This window comes from Fukomys damarensis, unplaced genomic scaffold (genome assembly GCF_012274545.1).
Source record: "Fukomys damarensis isolate Sample0158 unplaced genomic scaffold, DMR_v1.0_HiC HiC_scaffold_33, whole genome shotgun sequence".
Taxonomy (NCBI): Eukaryota; Metazoa; Chordata; class Mammalia; order Rodentia; family Bathyergidae; genus Fukomys; species Fukomys damarensis.
Genome location: NW_022900945.1, coordinates 30544527 through 30564764, shown reverse-complemented (window position 1 = coordinate 30564764; position 20238 = coordinate 30544527). Strand labels below are relative to the sequence as shown.

Sequence of the window (20238 nt, the reverse complement as noted above, 5' to 3'; positions counted from 1 at the left end):
ATGAAAATATGCATTGTTCACTTTTATTTCCAAAGAGGAACTTTTTATTTTACGATTTTCCTTATTCATTTATTCATAATTATCCATGTAATGAGCATTTTATTCATGTATAGCTGTACCCTGCGTCCTGTCCAGGCACTAGAAACACAGACATGAGGAAAAGCGAGCATTTGATCCTCAAAGACCCATAAGATAATCAGAGAAACAAGCATGTAAATAAATATACTGCTACATAAAGTGCTAATTTGGACTGGATTTTAGAGTTTGAATAGAAGTTTCCCACATGGGCTGGCAAAATGGCCGCACGTGTCCGGGCGATGGGAGAAAGCTTTTAGCTACAGCAGATGGTGTAGTTATATAAGGATGGGAGGTGGGCAGGGATAAGATGACAGGAAGTTTGACTACAAATTTCTGTGGAGTCAAATGATTATATACTAAGGTAGGGATTTTGAATTTTATTTTATAGACTTCAAGAGACAAATGGGGAGGTTTAAATACTAGTGGGATCTATATCTTAAATGAAGTAATTCTGCCAAGTGTTAGATCTCCCTTCTCTCTGCTTGGAGTTTGAATTATTTGCAATATTTTTTCAAATAATTGGGAGCTAGAAACAAAGGAATCACTTTTTAAGGTGTCCCATATTAGTAGGAAAGTGTATTTTCTAATACTGATTGCTTATATTAGATAAAGGTATTCACTTAACAGCAAGGTATGATGCAGTCTGTCCCTACCACAAGCTGGCCCCATAGGCTTCACTATGAAGGAAGACAGAGAACTGCTAAATCTGGCAAGTGAGCCACAGGTGTGGCAAGCACTCATTTCTCCTTCTGGATTCGTTAATTAGAATTGTTAATCAGCTTTTGAGGAAAGCTGAGGTATAACACTATAGGTGTTACATCAGGAATTATTTTCCTGCATAGAAGGGAGTATCAGGAGTATGAAATTAGCATGCATGACACAGTAACAATCATTTGGGGGAAAAGACAGTCTGGAATTAAGACAGAGAACTATGAATACAGCCAATTAAAGTAATTTTTTTCAGAAGTTTCAGTGCCTAAGGTAGAAAAACTGGGGATAAAGAACAAAATTTAGAATTAAGATATGTTTCTTAAGTAGACTGGTCAGGATTTGGTTGTATCTATTTGCTACCGAGACTGGAAGTGGGTTACCAAACTTTGGAGGTAATCAGATGTTTATACTGCTTATAGAACTCAGGAAAACAGCAGGGAGAATGAAATTGAGGGAAATGGAGATGTATTGCATTTCGTTTTCTTAATCTATTCAGCAACTGAAACTGATGAGAACTAAGAAAATACAGAATGATTGAAAATAGACAATGGGAATGGTTACACATCATTTACCTGTCTTTTAGCAGCCATAATTTATTGCCTAGAGCAGAGGCTATTCACTTACTGAGCCAATGAATAAATAAAGTTATATTATAGCAAATTCTTAGGAAAGTGATTAAAGAGTATATGTATCATCTATTCTGAAATTCCAGAAACATCTCAAGTACCATGTAAGGAAGCTTTTGTTTTTTAATGGCAAATATATTGAGGACATGACATCAGTGACAATTTTATTCCATGGAGCCGTACCTCCCCCTTTAGTTACTCTTGTGGACTTTTTCATGGTGTTGTATCCCTTATAATACCTGAACAAAATAACCTTTATATATCCTTTGAGTTGGTTAACTCAATAATGAAGATATACTATGCTTAATCTGTACTGTACATTGCCTTGCTTTTAATTCTATTTGGGACAAGAAGCATTCTTGGGAGCCTAATAGCAAAGGTGTATATTTTCTGTACAAATTCCCTATTATCAGAAATATTTTTTCTAGCTGGAAGATTTATTACCTTTCTATTACAAAATTTCTGTCCACAGAGAAGGTGAAAAGGAAGAATCTAAGCAAGTACTGGCATTTTTGTAGAATAACCATTCAAAGTAATGGAATCCTAGTTCAGTTTTTCTTGGAATTATTTTAAAGGGTAAAAGTGATGAGGAAGGAGGTCGAACTGATAAAAGTGTTGAAAGTGATTTGGAATCAACATCACATCACTTACAACTGGCTTAGACATCTATTTGAAGCACAACATGATATTTCTGTAATTATTTTACTTCGCTTTAATAACTGCATAGGAATAGGTTTGTTTCCCCAGTGAATAGCTCTGTTCAGAGCCTTTCCTTATCTTTATTTTCCAGGTTTCACTAGTGGTTGATATCATATGCATTCTTACAGGGAGACAGTGGATAAATCAAATCAAAATAGTTTTCCATCAAATCAAAGATTACATACAAGAAATAGAGCAGTGGCATGTAACAAGTTTTGTTGGGGAAAGAAGGCAGAAAATGGAAGAATAACATAATTGTTTCATGGAACAGAAATCATAAAATATAGCTGGTAATACTCAAAATATAGAGTGTAGTAGATGTCTTGGGCTTTATTGACTATGGCTTATTATATGTATCCTTTAAACACTAGTTGTATTATAATCAAAAGATATCCTTAAACCTAATACCCTTCTGAAATAGTGACCTGAACTGAGCTTTAGTGATATGTAAAATCAAAATGTAAACACCATAATTAAATTATAAAGCGATGCTGCCGGTTATATACTAAATAGCACATATATATATATATATATATATATATTCTATAAATATGTATTTATATGACAGATTATTTTTTTTAATTTGTGTCCCTTGAAAAGATATCACAAAAGAATCATGTACCTATGTAAAATAGCTTTTGGTGAAGTTAGACACCAACTTGTATAAATATGTATAAATTAGAGGATTATAGGGACTGGTATTCAATTTGTACCCAACTATGGAAGCTTCCCAATTCAAATGGAATATCTGACATTACTGAAGGAGGAAACCCTTATTAGTTTGAACATACATTGAGCAAGCGCACACAAACTCGGCATTGATGCTATCCACTACTTTTTTTTTTTTTTTGTACCAGGGGGATTGAACTTGGGTCCTTGTGCTTGTGAGACAGGTGGCAGTACCAATGAGCTGAACCCCCAGCCTCACTGCATTTCTTTTTATCATAACAACTGTACTTAGAAAGTTTTCTAATTTTAAAGTTCTTTGAAATGCCTTCAAGGGCTTTTGCTTGCAGAACCACTTCTTTTCCTCACAAGAATATTATGTCCAGCATGTTGTATTGTGTAGTGTGTGTTTGGCACATATCCAGTGTTCTCCCAGGCCCTCTGATAATTCCAGTATATTGACAGTGTGCTTGGTTTAAAGTGGCTGTTTTCTCGATAGTTTCACATTGCTGCCAAGTGAACCTCTATATCACTTCCATGCTGTGAATCTAAAATTTTTTCTCCCTTGATGTTAATAACTAATTTCTTCAACTAAAATTTGATCCTTCTACTCTGTCTTCCTACATACTTGGAGTAATCTAACTTTGCATTCTTTTATTTATTAACTATACCTGATTTTTTTAAGGTTTTCCAAAGTACATAGAAAAGAATGCATTGTTTGTGTGCATGACCTCATAATCTAATAAAAAACATGAGTAAGTCAAATTGTCCTTAGGTTGAAAGTGGATGAAGGAGAAACAGATACACTGCTGATATGACAAAGTAGGAAGATGACTTCCTGCAGAGAATTTTTTGAAAGCAGAGGTGTTTGTAATAGAGAGGAGGTCTGAGAAGGAATTAAGAGAGCAGACAGGGAAAGGATGGATTCATACAGGGAGAAGTTCCTTTGGCTGAATCAGAAAGTATACAGGAGAAAAACTGGAGTAAGTGTAGAAAACCATATAATTGCTAATTCATGAAGTATTTTTAATATTAGTTTAAGGTACTGGATTTTATTCCAGAGTTGGATATGGGAAATCTGAAGGGACCTATGCATTAAATATATTTCCTCCTTACACATGGGGAGCATGGAATTAAATACGTCTCTCCTTTTCCTTTTTTACTCTCACAGTTCTTCTGTTACATTCTGTATACTGTATATATAAGCATATCATATATATATATATAAATAAATTATATAATTTATATATTCTGAGTTATAATGATAACAAATGTGGGGTATTTCATTCCTATTTTAACCAAAGTACTTACCACAATCCCTGGTGCTAGAGTAGTCATTCAGTGAATGAATAAATTAATGAAAAGATGGACAAATATTTGAATGAAAAGAATGAAATACCTGCTATATTATATTGTCCCTTCAAACAATTCACAGCAACAACAAAGGCAGGTGAGGGTTGTGCTTCTGGGAAAGGCCATGTGAAGGCTAGCAAGCCCTCCCTCTGTTGAAGATTCCGCAGCCCTGAAAAGAGCATCTTACAGCTATTCATCTTGCTTCTGTACTCACTTCTGTAAAATCCCACCATCAGTTTTATAAACAGCAATGATGTTATTTCATTCCCTTGTCCCAAATCCTCCAGTGATTTTTTACTTTATTTAGAATGAAATTCTTCCCAGAGAAGAATTGCTCTGGCCTTTGCCCATCTATAAGGCCTTTCTCTTGTGTTGCTTGCCCTCCACCACATAAAGCATCTTTTCCCTCCAAGTGCTTCAACCATACCTATTCTTAAGACCCAGGTACCTGGTCCCTCTTTCCGGAACAATGTGCCTATCAATTGTCCTCACCTGACTAGGTCTTTCTACCTCCCTGTTTTACCCTCATGTCCTCTCATCAAACAGGCCCTTCAGACCTTCTGTCTCTGCTAGGATCAAACCACCCCTCACCCTTCTCACCTCTTCACCTCATGGTATTTTTTTTTCATGTTAACCTCATTTTAGTCATTTTGCTGACATGTACTTCATGTACTTCCTTATTTTCTATTTTATGCCAGCTGAAATAACCCACAAAGACAAGCAAGCCCTTTATCTATGGTTTACTACTAGAGAGATAGATAGATAGATAGATAGATTGATTGATTGATTTAACAAAAGGTATTCTTAAAAAATATTTGGTAACTGAATAAATGCAAGTTCATAACTTTTTTCATAATTATTTTCAGCTCATAGAATAACTTATATGTAGTATATTATGTCTTTTCCAGATTCCTTTCCCTAAGCTCCTTTTATTCCACCTTCTGCCCTTAGCATTTACCTGAAAATGTCATCTTTTTTCTGCTCATTGAGCTCCAAATCTAGTTACCTATCCACCTTATGTTTGTGTTGAATTTAACACTTCCCGATATTACCTCTTTACTCTGATTGGGTGACTCAGAAATAGTTTGATTCTCATGTAACTGTGATGAATCCTTCTTGAGCTTTAGTTCAGGTTGCACTTACTCCTACTTTAAAAATAAGTGACTGGTTCTCCCTTCTCCTGTATTTTTCATTCTTCCAGAACTTTTCCCATACTTGTGATTGCACCAAATATTCTGAGGTCTAAGTGCTTATCTCCAAGATCCTTGGAGATCTCTAGACATTTTCATTCTGTACATGAATAACTGATTTGTAGTTAGGTTCAAATCTGAAGGGGTTGGTCTGGGAAACTAAATTGTCTCACATTCCTCAACCATAAAATTTAGATAATACCAATTCTGTGATATCCAAGGATGTAACATATACAGTGACTAGACCAAAACCCACTCTAAGCTTTTTAAAGTCCTCAACACATAGTCTCATTTTATCATTATACATCCTATTAAATATACCTTTTGACAGTAACAAAAGATATTTGATTACATGATAAGACAACTGGTCCTCTATAGAAGCTATATATTGAATTGTACATTTAATTGCATACTAAAATTTTTAAAAATATAATTCTACTGTGTAAGTTTGCATTGAAGTGTGCCTGCTGACGATTGACAAGGGAAAAAAAGCTGTAAGATGGATATCAAAAAATAACATTAATGAGCTGCTAAAGCTAAAATTACAGGAACTTATGAAATTGGTTAAACATAAAAACCATTAAACTGTTTACTGAAGCTTCACAGATATACTGCAGCTAATGAGCATTTCTGCTATTTAAATAAGCCCAAATTGAACACACATTACATGGATACATAATTAGTCATGGCAGTCAAACACACATAGACTTACTTTTAAAGCTCTATTTAGGAAATCTTTTCCATTTGATTTATTTTGCTAATTAAAATATTTTTCAGTATTCACTTATATTTTAATAATATTGTTTTCACAAGTAGCATAATTTACGGTTGGCTTTCTATGTGTTTTTATTTATGCTTTAAATGCAGCAAATGGGAATTTGATATTAGACATTTTTCTTAACTCCTTTCTATAATTGTTTACAGCACTTAATGGCATCATTCAACATTTAAAAAATGTCTTTCACTGAGAAGTATATGTAAGATATTTCAGTAGTCTTTCTACTTTTCTCACTGTCTCATAATTATCAAGAAATATTAAGCACTCAAATGTGCATAGAATTATGATGATTATGGCCCAAATCAGATTAAAGGATGATATATTCCTTCAAGGAGATTGTAGTCATAAGTAGATGGTATCATTGAATATAAATAAGCAAATCAAAGTGCAGCATTTGGAAATCCAACGGAGAATTTGAAAACAATCCCCATATATTTACTTCAAGAACACTGACATCCTTGAGGAGCTCTCTTACAAATAAAATGAAATCAAATCTTCAAGGAATTCAGAATCTTAACTAGATGGAATTATTACAGATAAATAAGCAAATCAAGGTGAAGTGCTTGCGCGATTTTAACCCTAAATTGATTAGTTGGTCAGTTTAGGAAGTGAAAATTAAAATTGCAGCAGAATACAAGAGAAACAAAAGGAGTTGCTACAGGCTGTTAATGACATTCATCTTTTCTGTTTAACTTGGAGAGCCTAAGTTTATCCTGAACCTGGCGAGGAAGAGAAGCAGATTCCTGTTTGAATTCTGATTGAATTTCACAAGCATATCCAGACTAAAAATTTCCAACCAAGCAGTGAGGAAATCCCTAGACCATACTTTTGTCGCCATATAGGTTTTGGTGTTTAAGGAAAATTTGGTGGATTTTTTCCTCATAATAAAGTGATTATCTAATTGAGGAAATAAGGCATAGAAGAATATTAAGAAATCGTGATTTGTAATATGAATATTAGATAAAGGAAACAGACAACTAAAAGCCCCCTCTCCCAAACAAACCCAGTTATCAGTTTCCTCCTATGTGCTAATGATTGTGTAGGATGCTTGGGAAGTGAAAAACTCTGACTTCTTTCCTGAGCTCAAAAGGTAGTGAAAAGAAAACGATTGAAATAACATCACACAGTGCCACTTTAGCACAAAACAGCTAGTGGTTAATTTAACAGAAATGGAAATAAAAAACTCCAATGAAAGAGATGACCTAGGCTGATTTGTGAAGCTAACTGTCATGGCTTGGATTTGGAATGTCTCACAAAATCACATGTATTGAAGTTGAAGTCTTGGTCTTCAGTGTAGCAATATTCAGAGGTAGGCCTAGAAGCTGATTGGGTTATGCACGTGCTAACTTCATGGATTAATCCATGGATGACTTTGTATCTGAATAGCCTATTAGAAGGTAAAGCCAAGTAGTTGTCTGAGGAGTTTATCTTCTTTTGTTTTGTTTGGTTTGGCTTTTTTTGAGACAGGATCTTACTACGTAGTTGAGACTGACCAGGAACTCACTATGTAGTCCAGGCTGGTCTTGAATTCACAGCGATCCTCCTGCCTCAGCCTGAGTGCTGGGATTACAGGTGTGCAACACCATTCCTGGCAGGGTTTATCTTGGTATCTTGCCATCCATTTCTCTGTCTCTCTCCCTCCGCACCCCTTCCAACAATCATGATGTCAGCAGCTTCTCTCTGCCAGGCCTTCTCTACCAAGAAATTCTGCCTCAGTAAAGGTGTAAAAGCAATAGAGCCAGCTGATCTTAGACTAAAATTTCTAAAATAATGAACCAAACTAAATCCTTCCAGCTTCAAGTTGTTTTTCTCAGATATTTTCCCATGGAAAGTTGACTAATTCTTATTGGTCAGGACAAAATCTTTTGCTGTGCCTGCAACCCCTATCTATCTAACTTTCATTCTCCATGGTTTTCATGAAGTAGTGAAGTAGTAAGAGGCTCTTTTCTCTACTCTTTCCCCTACTTTGTCAGTAGCAAGAAAGGCTTCGGAATCAGAAATAATTGAATAAAATTATTAACTCTGCCACCTCTTGCCTTATTGAGAATAACAATTTCTACTTTCAAGAGGAGTTTCATGATGTAAGGGGATAATATTTCAAAATATTCATCAATATCCCTGCTAATTACAGAAGATATTATTACTGATTGTTTTTCTTCACATTAGATAAGAATAATGTGAATGAAATTTGAGAAGTAATTAGTGGATGATTTCATTGTGTAGATTAACAGATTTTGTTAATTAAGTAGATTTTGAGAATATTGGAAACCAAAGATTCATATTATGGCAAAATTTTTAAGCTTTATTTTTAGGCCACTTGGGATGGAAGAAAACAGAAAAAAATTAGCAGTGAAGACTTAAATAACATCATATAGACAGATGGAAAGGCAGACAGTATGGTGCGGTGGAAGCCAAGCTAAAGGATTTTCATGAGGAGAAAGTGGTCGTGTGTTGAATGATGATAAATGAAACAAGCAATGCCACAGCAAGGGAAACGCATGAAGGGCACCTACATGCACTCTTACATAGCTCCTTCAGTTTTGTGAGAGAAGCTTTGAGAAATAAATGCAGGTATGGAATAGTTTAAAAATGGGAAATAATATATGTGTGTGTACCAGCTTAGAGGAAATAGCTAATCTAGAGGTAGTGGTGGATTACAGAGAAGAGAGGACATGACCTCAGGAGCAAAATCCCTTCTAGGTAAGAGAGGACTTCGGGGCCCATGTGAAGGTCCTCCAATAGGAGAAGAGTCTGAAATCACATAAGTGGACAAGAAATAGTGTACTAATCCAGATGTGGCAGTGGAAACACAAGGGAGTTCCCGTTTGAGAGCTATAACACCTCCTGCCATTGAGGGCAAGGTGAAGGAAGCTGGTCTGTCAAGGATTTGAGAAGTGTGGCAAAGGTATGAACAGTGTCACACGAAATAGGGACAGTGAAGGATTGAGCTTCCTAATAATCAGTTGTGAAATAAAGGCCCAGAGGAAGTTTTTGAATTCATTTTGGATGTTAAGATTTGGATTTTGGATATGGGTAGCACATTTAGGTTATATATAATCTCTAACAGGAGATTTAAGGGCCCAAATGAAAGAAGAGCGTAAGGTAGAGTTTGAAGTCATTTTCACTAAGATGAAGTTTAAAGTCTAAGGTGGACTCTAGTGTCCTCCTTCCTCTTCATCTTTTCTGCCTCCCCCCCTTTTCCTCCATATCTCTTCCCCCTTCTTCCTCTCCTCCTTCTTCCCTCCTCCTCCCCCACCTTCTTTCTCTCATCCTTTTCTTTTTCTCCTTCCTCCCCCTCTTCCTCTTTTATCCTTCTTTTTGATAGTGAGGATTGAAACCAAGGGTCTTCACACTGAGCTACATCTTCAGCTTCAGTTTTTCATTTGAGACTAGATCTTGCTAAATTTTCCAGGGAAGATTTAAATTTTTGATATCCTGCCTCAGTGTCCCAAAATGCTGGGGTTACAACAATTTCTGATGGAGAAAGGGTAGTCAATTGAATATTTGAGAGTTTGGAAGAGGTAGGGAGGAGTTGACACCCCAAAAGCATAGTTTAACAATGAAAGGAGCACAGACTTAGTAACATTTTATATCTGAGAAGGAAGGAGATTAAAACCAATGTGATTAAACTGTTTTATATTACAGAAAGGCAGGAGGATTGAGATCACATAATTTGGTGACCATGAGGACTGTATTTTCACTAGAGGGATAGACCAGAATGTATAAATGAGAGGTGGGAAAAGTAGGTAGTCAGTGTGAATTACTCTAATAAACTGAGTAAAGGGAGATATAAGAATGAAAATAAGCAAAAATGAATTATGGCACATGCAAAGTTTAAAAAAAAATAGGGGAGGAGAGGAAAAAAGAGAAATGCAACTTAGAGTAAGCGATAATATTTGAAGTCCCAGAAGAGCACCACCCAATTCAAGGTTACCTTTTCCCAGTCAATTGTGATCTCCATTGTTTTGGGGAATAACATGTTGAATAAAACAGACCCAGAAGGGAGATAAGAGGACAAAACTCACTCCACCAGACTTGATATTCTTCCCTGAAAGCATTCTTTGTTCTGCCCTTTTTTTGCAATGTGGCCCTATAATCAGAATTTATTTGATCTTGCTGAGATTTTTGCTTTTAGCTTTGAATTACTGAGATTATTACCTCAGCTTATCTTTTGTTTCGTTATGCTTTGGTCCTACTGGGTAATAGGTTATGTAAAATTAAACAGCAAGCGCATAGATGAATTCATCTATGTTTTCAAATATTATTTTATTATAAATGTTGAAAGATTTTATTCACAGATTGTTTTAGAACACATCAAACTCACCAAACAGTATTAATAATCTTTTTTCATTATGATTTCTGTTGTATTGTTTTATTGTTTATGGAGAATTAATTTATATTTATGTACTAAAATACAACATTCCTGACATCTTTTATAAATACTGAGAAATATACTTGTCATATGCTTGTGGGTTTCTCCTTTACATATATGACAGTGCAGCTACATCAGTTTAATTGACCTTGGCAATCTGCATCTGCTAGTGATGTGTCCCTGAGGGACGGCTTCTGCAATTTTAAGCTGTGGCTTATTGAAGAACTTGTGTGTCACAATACAATTAAGTCTATATAAAAAAAATCATTTCATGCATAACATTAAATTGACTAAAAGTTCCTATTTCAAAACCATTTCTTGTTATAAAGCTACCTCGGAGTGTCTTTGTTTTTTAAATAAGCTCATTTGAACACAGTAGTAATTAAAGCAGAAAATTAACATAAATCTTGAATGTTTGGTATGAATTAAGGATGTTTTCCTTCTTTTAAAAGACTGCATAAAATTCTAGGCATCATATCATTTAGGATATTTCTCTCCCATTTGCAGAATAATACGGACTGTGAAAAGCCTGTTTGAGGGTTCTTTTACAAGTTCTTTTTCTGTTCAGTGGTGAAGCTGGTATGACATGCCCTGTCGTTTACATCTAGATGCAATCCAATGGAAATTTTTGAGAAAATATACATGATCATAATAAAATACCCCTTATTTTATAAATAAGAAAGAAGAAATACAATCCCTCTATTAATATTCATTTAACACTTCATAGAAAATGGCAGGCAGTTATTTGGTTTGCAAATATAACTATACATTTTTCACCCACTTATGCTTTCACTCTTTCCAAGCTGGTTAAAGACAGAACAGAAGATGTACTTCTGAGGTTTATTTTCCTTACATTCCAAGTTAAGTGGATCAGCAGAGATGCAAAGGAACTGTGAGGAGAGGATAGAAGGGTGGCTACAGTGATCCAGAGGATGAAGGTCTTCCTTGCAGGGAGCAGCTAAATACATGAACACCTTGCTGACAGTTAGCAGAATGTATGTGGGTTTTATTTACTGAATCCTTGATATGATTTAACAGTAAAAATAATGGCTTTATTTCAGGAGTCATTAATTTTAAAAATATATTGTCTGGGTCTATAAGCAAACTCAAAAAAGTTCCATTTAGTTTATGAATACTCTGTAAGTTGTTATATATGCTTCAATAGAGTCTGAAGATACAGAGAATTGATTGTAATTATTTGATTGTCAAATTGTGGTGAAGTCTCTTAGAACAGCTGCTTAGTGCTACCCAGAGAAAACGTTTATGACCCTCTCTAGCACTGCTTGTATTCATATGCTTTGTCCATGTTCTCCTTTTTCCATGATATTTTTGTAGATATTGGCAAGCTGAATATGAAGTATCAAAATAGATATAAATGATTTTTATTTTGATTGATATTAGTAATATCATAGCCAGCCTTGTGACCTTTCTTTTTTTTTTTTTTTTTAATTTCTCAAATGAAGTCAGGCCTGTGTTGAATTTGAAGGCATCCAAAAAAAAAAAAAAAACGAAGGGAGATTTAGTAAATAATTTTCAAAAGGAGGCTGAAGTCATTCTTAGTATAAAAGAAGATGATTCTGTTCTGGAACACAGTATCAAACATTGATTTTTAATGAGGATACCTGAATATTACAAATGACAAAGTAATTAAAACAACTGATATTCGGACCTGTTTCTGAACAATTAAAATAATTGATATTAAGAACTACATTTGTGGTGGTTTTTTAATATTATAGTGAATCATAATATGTATATATTTGTGTCATAAAAGACACATTTCTCAAGAACTTCAATCTAAGTCACAGCATTTATTAATCATCTGCATAAAATCCACTGTGTTTGAGAAGTGATCCAGATATTGTGAGACATGAACCTTAAATAATTTGAGGGCTCCTCTTTAAGAAAGAGAAAAAGGAAATTTTACAATTTAGAATTAGGAACAGAGGCTGGTGTAAGTGAGAGGCTCTGATTTAAGCTTTAGTAAGTTCCCAGTATATATTTCTTTAACTCCAATATATGCTGTGAGAAATCACAGATACCTAAATCATAATCCCTACTTTGCTCAACATCAGAGTAAAATCTGTGCTTAACATTCAAAGATATTCCGGTAAAAAATAAGGTAAATATAAAAAGGGCTTTCATCTCCTAGTGAAATAAATTTGAATTACTTCCCATTTATTTCAGATCTCTATGTGGGCCAAAGTTATATTAAAGTATTAGAAAAGTGAGATTGTTTTTCTTAGAAGAGGGAACTGGTTTTTACTCTGCCTATATTTATTTTTAAAAACTTGCTATATATACTATTCAGTGATGATGTGCTATATTTGCCACACTTATAATAGGTTGAATTGATGAGCCATATTCATTATTGACTTTCTTGCAACTCAAGTAGCTGTCAACAGATGGTAGTGATGATCTGTTATGCAATGGGGAACAAAGATAAAGGTCTCTTTTCATGTGACCTTTAAAGACATTAGAAAAATCTCAAAATGCCATTCTGCATTGAAAATAATTACATGAATATTTAATTTTACTCTCAATAAAAGGTGAAATAGCGTAAGAGATATGAATATCAGAAGACTTAACAGCCTGAGTATGATAGCATTGAATTATCTACTCATTCATTCACATATCCATCCATCAAGTCTAGCAAATTGGACCTATCCCTGTTCTTATAAAACCTACAGTTGGGGGTGGGGGCAGAGTCCACATTAGTCCCAGAATAGTTTTCTACACTTCTAATATTCCTTAAGGAGAAAGCCATTATATATATCAAGGTTTATTTTTATGGTCTATTTTTTCTATTATGCTCAATAAAAAATTCATTTTAGGTGTCAGACCATTTTGTTTGATTATTTTCTTATATAATTGATTCATTAAGGTATTTAGCAACTTACTTCCATTTCAGGACCACCGCAGCATTTTCTTAGTTTAAGTCTTTATTTTATCTTTTGAATAGCATTGAAGAAGAGATCCCTTATTCTGACCTGAAATGCTGTAAATAGTTACCTGGAGAAAACATTTCTCCAAGTCCCAGCTTAAGCATAGGTTGTTTGTCTTCCTTTATTTATTCTCTTGGACAACTTCTTTCTTTATCTTTATTCTTTTATCTCTTCCCAATTTTAGGATTAGGTTTCCATTCAAAGTTTTTATTCAAATAGAACTCAACCCTTTCACTCTTCCATGAAATTTTAAATTCATTGGATCACAGCATATCTAGCAAATAATTGTAAAACTATTTTACACAGTAACTTTCACAAGGAACTAATAATAATGTTTGTATTTCTTGATATTTACAGAACAATAAGAAGTTGTTGACTTAAGATCTTGACTGTGCTCCTGGGTCCAAAAATTACTTAACAGTAACGGCAGATAGTTTGGTAAAAATGTAAAAGACTTTGTTCTATTTTTATTATAAAATGTCTTGTGAAAAGAAGAAATAGGCCATTGACTCCAAGCCTACAAGAGCCTGCAATACACAGTCATAAATTTTGAATCTTTTGAATGTTGATACATTTCTGAAAAAAATAATAGCATAAATATATTTTAGAAAATGCACTTGTATGTATTTAAAAGATTGTATTTTCTATCTTTGTGTATCCAGTACTTCTTAGATATTAATACTGGATCTGAAGCATTATCCAAATGTGTGGTTTTTAATTTCTACTTGTGACATATATTTGGAGTAAGTTAGACCAGTGCACTTAGAATGCATGAACTTCAATTTTGCATTAACTTCATTTTTATGGTTCATTAAAACACAGTTGCTTGAAATCCCAGAACAAATTAAATCATAACTTTTCTTAATTTGTAAGTTATTATTATGTTGCATAGTTTAGTCATTGCCTGCTATCTTTCACTTTTTTTTCCAGTAAAAGAAGCCTTAAGTCCTATAAAATTTAACAGATGGAATCTCCCAGAAGTGGATCCTGAAACTATGCAAACCAGTGAACCATGGGTGTTTGCAGGTGGTGATATTGTTGGTGTGGCTAACACTACAGTGGAATCAGTGAATGATGGAAAGCAGGCTTCTTGGCATATTCACAAATATATACAGGTATGCACTTGGAATCAATTTCAGTTAATTTTTCCAATGCATTTATTTTGATAATCATTTATATAAACATTTTTATAAGATGTATATAAGTGTTTATGAAATATGTCCCCACATGTTTACTTGGATACATGTTTTAAATGAAGAGGATAGCAGAAGTATTTATTTAATTAAAAATTGATTATGCATTTCTACTAGTGGAATGCCATGAAATCATTACACTTGCTTTGTTCAAAATGGTTTTCACTTGCTTAAATATATAGACATTATGTTAATCAAATTAGATGGTGCATAATTTATAATTAGAGATAGGATCTGTATTCATAATTATTTAAACTCCATGCACTGTACTTTTAAAAAAGAATTATATTTTCATTTTACATGTACAAATGTATGGGGTGTAATATGATAAGTCGCTACATATACAGAATTTGTGAAGATCAAAATAGGGTAGTTAATATGTCCATCTCCTTAAATACTTTCTAAAAATTTTTATTAACTTGTAACAATTATGCAAGGCATGATCAAAATATATGGTGAATGTTCAAATTTTTTTAAATTATTACATTAAAAGGCATATTGCTCAATTTCCTTCCTTTTAGCAAAAGAACTGTAGGGAGGGGTGAAGAAGGGACAGAGAAGAGTTTGATAAAGGAACTAAAATGTGTTATGTAGACAACTGTGACAATGCATACCTATAACCCCAGCACTTTGGCAGCTGAGCCAGAAGGGTCACTACAGGTTTGAATTCAACCTAAGCTAAATGGAGGATTCAAGGCCAGGCTACATGACAAAGCAAGACCCTGTCTCAAAACAAAACAAAAGGAAACACACACAAAACAAGATGCGCTGTTACATGTACCAGCTCTCCATGATAGTGTAATCATCATGTACTGCAAATATACATTAACAAATGTAAGACTTAAAGTCTCACTTCCACTCCACGGAGCATGAACAGCCGAAAAGGCCTCCACGATGCTGGGTCCTATAGCCCAACGAGGCTCCGGGAGCTTGACGGAGAAAAGAGAAACCCAGGAAGGAATACACCAGGCTAGATGGTAAACAGACCTTTATTAGTCTGGCCAGACGGCACTCTCAGAACCAAGTAGCTGGCTCAGAGAGGTGCCAGCTCAGGGGCTGAGGTCCTTTTTATAGGGGGGGTAAAAAGGGGGGGGTAACATTTTAGGCTTGCAGGCAGGGGACAAAGGTCTGCTGATTTGAGCTGGTGGTCAGCAGCCACGTACTTGGCAGTCAAGTATTGATGAGTAACAGATACCTATAGGATGTTTCAAAGGTCACCAAGACATTCCAGATGAGCAAACAATTTGACAATTAACTTGAGGTCTCTATGTCTAGAGCCACTAACTTACACATTAATTCGGATCCGGACTTCAAACAGTACAAGACTGCCTTACATTCCTAGGCCAGGTTTAGAACAAAGGTTGGGGCTATGGCTGCAATGGGAGGGGGTTAGAGCACTGTCTCCTAGGCCCTTTGTCATTTAGCATGGGCTTGTAATTGAGGTCTTACAATAAAAATACATGTTATGATAATTCCTTTCTCTCTGTGAACACGTTTATCCTGTCAGTATTGCCACTCTAAAGAAGCAGATCTAGGGGCTGAGGATTTAGCTCAGTGGCACGGTGTTTGCTTCTCAAGCACAAGATACTGAGTTCTATACCCAGAACCAAAAAGAAAAAAGAGGAAGAAGAAGCAGATCCAGAGGTTGTCTTTTGTGAGTGCCTTTACTAGGTGTGGTAAAAAATACTGTGAATGCTGCTGCCCAGTGATAGCCAATGGGAAGTCAGGCTCATTACAATGCATTGCCGTGTGTCTTCATCCACATTAGTAACCAAGTCTGGCACCATGCAACTTCCGGCCTTTTCCCACGGTCAAAATGACCCAGAAAGGTAAATAGCTGTAATCAATTCAAGACCTCAAGGCTTTTGTGAGAGCCCTCACAAAAGATTTCCAGAACTGCTTCAGAAAGTGACAAGAACAGTGGAATAAGTGTTTTCGGGGCGAGGAAGAGTATGTTGAAAGCTGTTGGTTGAAATATGTCTTTTAATATATTTTTAAAATTCTAAACATTCATCTTGTACCTATTTATGGGGTATAATATGGTATTTCAACACATTATACAATTATGTACTGCTCAAATCCGAGTAAATAATATTTCTACTATCTTATCATTACTTGGTGTTTGGCTTTTTCAAGCCCCCTCTTCTAGTTCTTCATTAAATATATAATAGTTATTAGGAACTCTGGTTTCCCTTACTATTACTTCTGTGTGGGGTCCCTTTTATCCTTTTGCCTTCTTCTTCCCAATCTCTAGTAATCAATATTATATATTCTCATGAATGTTCTGTTTTTCAAATACGAAAGAATTCTTAATGCTACCTTTCTTTTTTATTTCATCATTACTTTAACTTTCCTGAAGTTGAGAGAAGGTGCATGGAAATAAAATGAAGAATCATTGTATTTAGCTCCCACTTACTCCTGAAAGAAAGAAAACAGACATTTAGTAAGATGAAGAAAATCATGCACATGCTTTAAAGATCCATATTGCTACCAATGACAGTGTTCAAAATATAAAATTTAAAAAATTTATGCCCAATATGTGTTTTGGATTTCAGCTTCTCAGACAAGTGTTGAATTACGTTTTAAAAAGGAGTACAAATGCAAGACAGGTAGAAATCTGGGTCAAACAGAATCAACACTTGTACTTTCCTGCCATGGATTGGATGCAAAGTGCTAAACAGTGAAAAGCTAAGAAAAGAAGGTAGAGACAATGGCAGTCCTATTATCCACACTGCCATTAAGCGGTTCTGGCCACCTAGGTAACTTCTCAAGAATGTAACTCCTTTTTCCCTTCTGTTAAAGCCAATGTCCCCATCCTGCTGTCAGAGTTATCTTTCTAAAATACAAGTTTGATCGTATTTTCTTCATTTAAAACCCTTCAGTGGCTCTCCTTTGCTCTAAGAATAAACTTTAGACAAATTAGCTTGTGGTGTCAATTTGAATTTCCCCCAAAAAAACCAACACGTCTCTTGATTCTAGGCCTTTCCTCTGTTCCTCCACTCCTTTCTTATGGCTGGTCTTTCTGGGTTTGTTCTGCTTCTGCTGCTAAGAAGTCTGTGACATCACCTTCCTATGTGTTGCTTGACTGATGCCTGCTTTTTGGTCTTTTTCTACATAAGCTAAGTGACCATGCTTGTTTATTGTTATATATTCAGAATAAGAATATGTTTATGTATTAAGGAGTGAAAATTTAAAGACTGAAATAATCTTAAATAAATTTATAGGGAACTTAAAATTAATGAGATTGTTACATGTTAAGCTAACATACTTTTTCTTACACTTTCATGAAGAATAATCTATAAGTTATTAAGGGTATTTGTGAATGAATGCTTATAACACTGTCAATTTCACATTAGTATGCTAGTGGGAAACATAACACTATACCATATTTTTAAATGATTTAATAAGAACTGTATACCATAAATTAATTCATGCATTCACTGCAGTTGAGTATTTTTAATTTCTTGTAATATACTTTTTTTAGGTAAATGTTATTATTTTAAAATGTCCATGTTGGGATCATAGTAATTCCCTCAGTCATCTGAAGAGAGCTTCACTTAAATTTCATTAGTTAACCTGCTCAATTACCACTTATTGAGTACCAGCTGTTGGGCTCAACACTTGATATTGGGAATATACCAAAATAAATAAATAAGAAGAAATGTAACATGCTGATTATAAGTTCAGGCTCTGAACTAAAGATCAGATTTCAGACCGAGTTTAAGTACCTTAAAACTGTGTGACCTTGGGCAAGTTACTTCATCCCTCTAGGGTACGGTCTTCCCAGGGGTAAATAAATGATTCATTGATAAATGAACAATGATAACTGGAGTTGCTATTCTCCTGGGTTACAGGGAAGGTTATATGAGAGAATTTATGGAAAGCTCTTGGACAGAACCTGCTCTATAAATATTCATTGCTTGTTTTGTTGTTGTGGGTTATTAGAAAATTGTCCTTTCAGGTGACCAAAATGAGACCAGAAAAATGATAAAATAGAAAAAATTTTTAAATATATAAAATAAAACCTTAAAGTGTATAATATTTATAGAAGACAACTGAAATAAGCTATTTCAGGTAGTTATAAAAGCATTTTATTTAGTGATTTATTTATTCAATATACATATGTCTGTCTGCCCTTGAAGTCATCCATGAATGGATTCATTCTTTCATTCAATATGAAATATTTTTTATAAATAGTACTAATTACGAGGTTTGTAAATGGAAATTAAAACATAAGACTTACTATTAAGAATGTCACAATCTATTGGTAGTGGAAGGTGATTATGTCTTACAGGCATCACCTTTGGAAAGGGTTAACATGTTCTGAAAAGACCAGTTAATTCTTGAGAGAGAGGATTATTATAAAGTAAAACCACTTTGTGTGCTTGGCTCCTCCTGTATATGGGTGGTTTTCTTTCTACTTCTCTACGTGTCCTGATGTAGCAAGAGTGGCCCTCACTGGATGAGGGTAGCTGCCAAGCTTTTTGGACATTCTGTTCACTAGTATGATCAACCAAAAAAACTTGTTTCTTTTTTTTTTTCTTTCATTGAGTTTATTGGTACATTTTAGGTATACAGTACAGTTACATTCATCATTGGGATCTTGTACCTTTGCATGACAGATTTTGGTTCTCATTTTTTCCCCTTACTCCTGCCCTTCCTTCACCCCCTCCTCCCTTCCCTATTTACAAATACTTTACTTCCATATTTTATTTTCTCATATTTTTTTCTTTTCCCTTATTTCCTTTCCTTACCCTTCCCACTTCCCCTACACCTTTAGCCCTTTTCTTCCTATTTCACATTGTCAATTGTACCATTAGGACATTATACAATTATAGCTTTTCACACCAGAGAAACTATTTGGTGTTTACACATGTGTGACTTATCTATTTCACTTAGGAGTATATCCTCAATATGCATCCATTTTTCTATGAATGATTCTAATTTCCCATTCTTTATGGCTGAGAAGTATTCCATTTTATAGAAAACCACATCTTCTTTATCCAGTCTCCAACTGATGGGCAAATGGGCTGTTTCCAAGTTTTATCTGTTACAAACTGTGCCACTATAAACATGGGTGCACATATATCACTGTGATATGATTCTTTTAGTTCTTTTGGAAAGATACCTAGCAGAGGGATGGCTGGGTCAAATCGAACCTCTAATCCTAGTTCTTTAAGGTATCTCCATATTTCTAATGCACTTATTTATTTATTGTTTGCGCATGTATCTGGATAGATGGACAGATAAAAGTTCTATACTAAGGGAGAAAATGATGCACATCAACTCATCAACCATATTTTCTTTTAAGAATATTACAGTAGGGCCAAGGATTTAGTTCAGTGATGCTGCTGCCTACCTCACAAGTGCAAGGACCTGAGTTTGATCCCCTGTACCCCCCCAAAAAAAAAGGAGGAAGAGGAAGAAGAAGCTTATAATGATGTATGAGTTCAAGGATTACCATTTGGAAAAAAGGGAGAAATACATAATATGATATAATAAAAAAAACTACACCACAAAGAATAAATGCTAATGTAGTCAAAGAGCAGAGTTCACCTTGACTACAATTACTGGAGAAAGAAGTGGTCCCTGATTTCCACCTTCCTTGGAACATAACCTTGTGTATTCAT

The 20238-nt window shown here is 34.7% G+C and overlaps 1 protein-coding gene across 1 annotated transcript in view; it reads left to right on the top strand.

Annotated features, from left to right (window-relative positions):
* Positions 1-20238, top strand: part of Dpyd (dihydropyrimidine dehydrogenase) — an 826486-nt gene that overhangs the window by 353248 nt on the left and 453000 nt on the right. The window contains exon 13 of the mRNA XM_010639922.3: positions 14346-14530. Within this exon, the coding sequence (XP_010638224.1) occupies positions 14346-14530 (185 nt within the window). The remainder of the gene's footprint in view (positions 1-14345; positions 14531-20238) is intronic.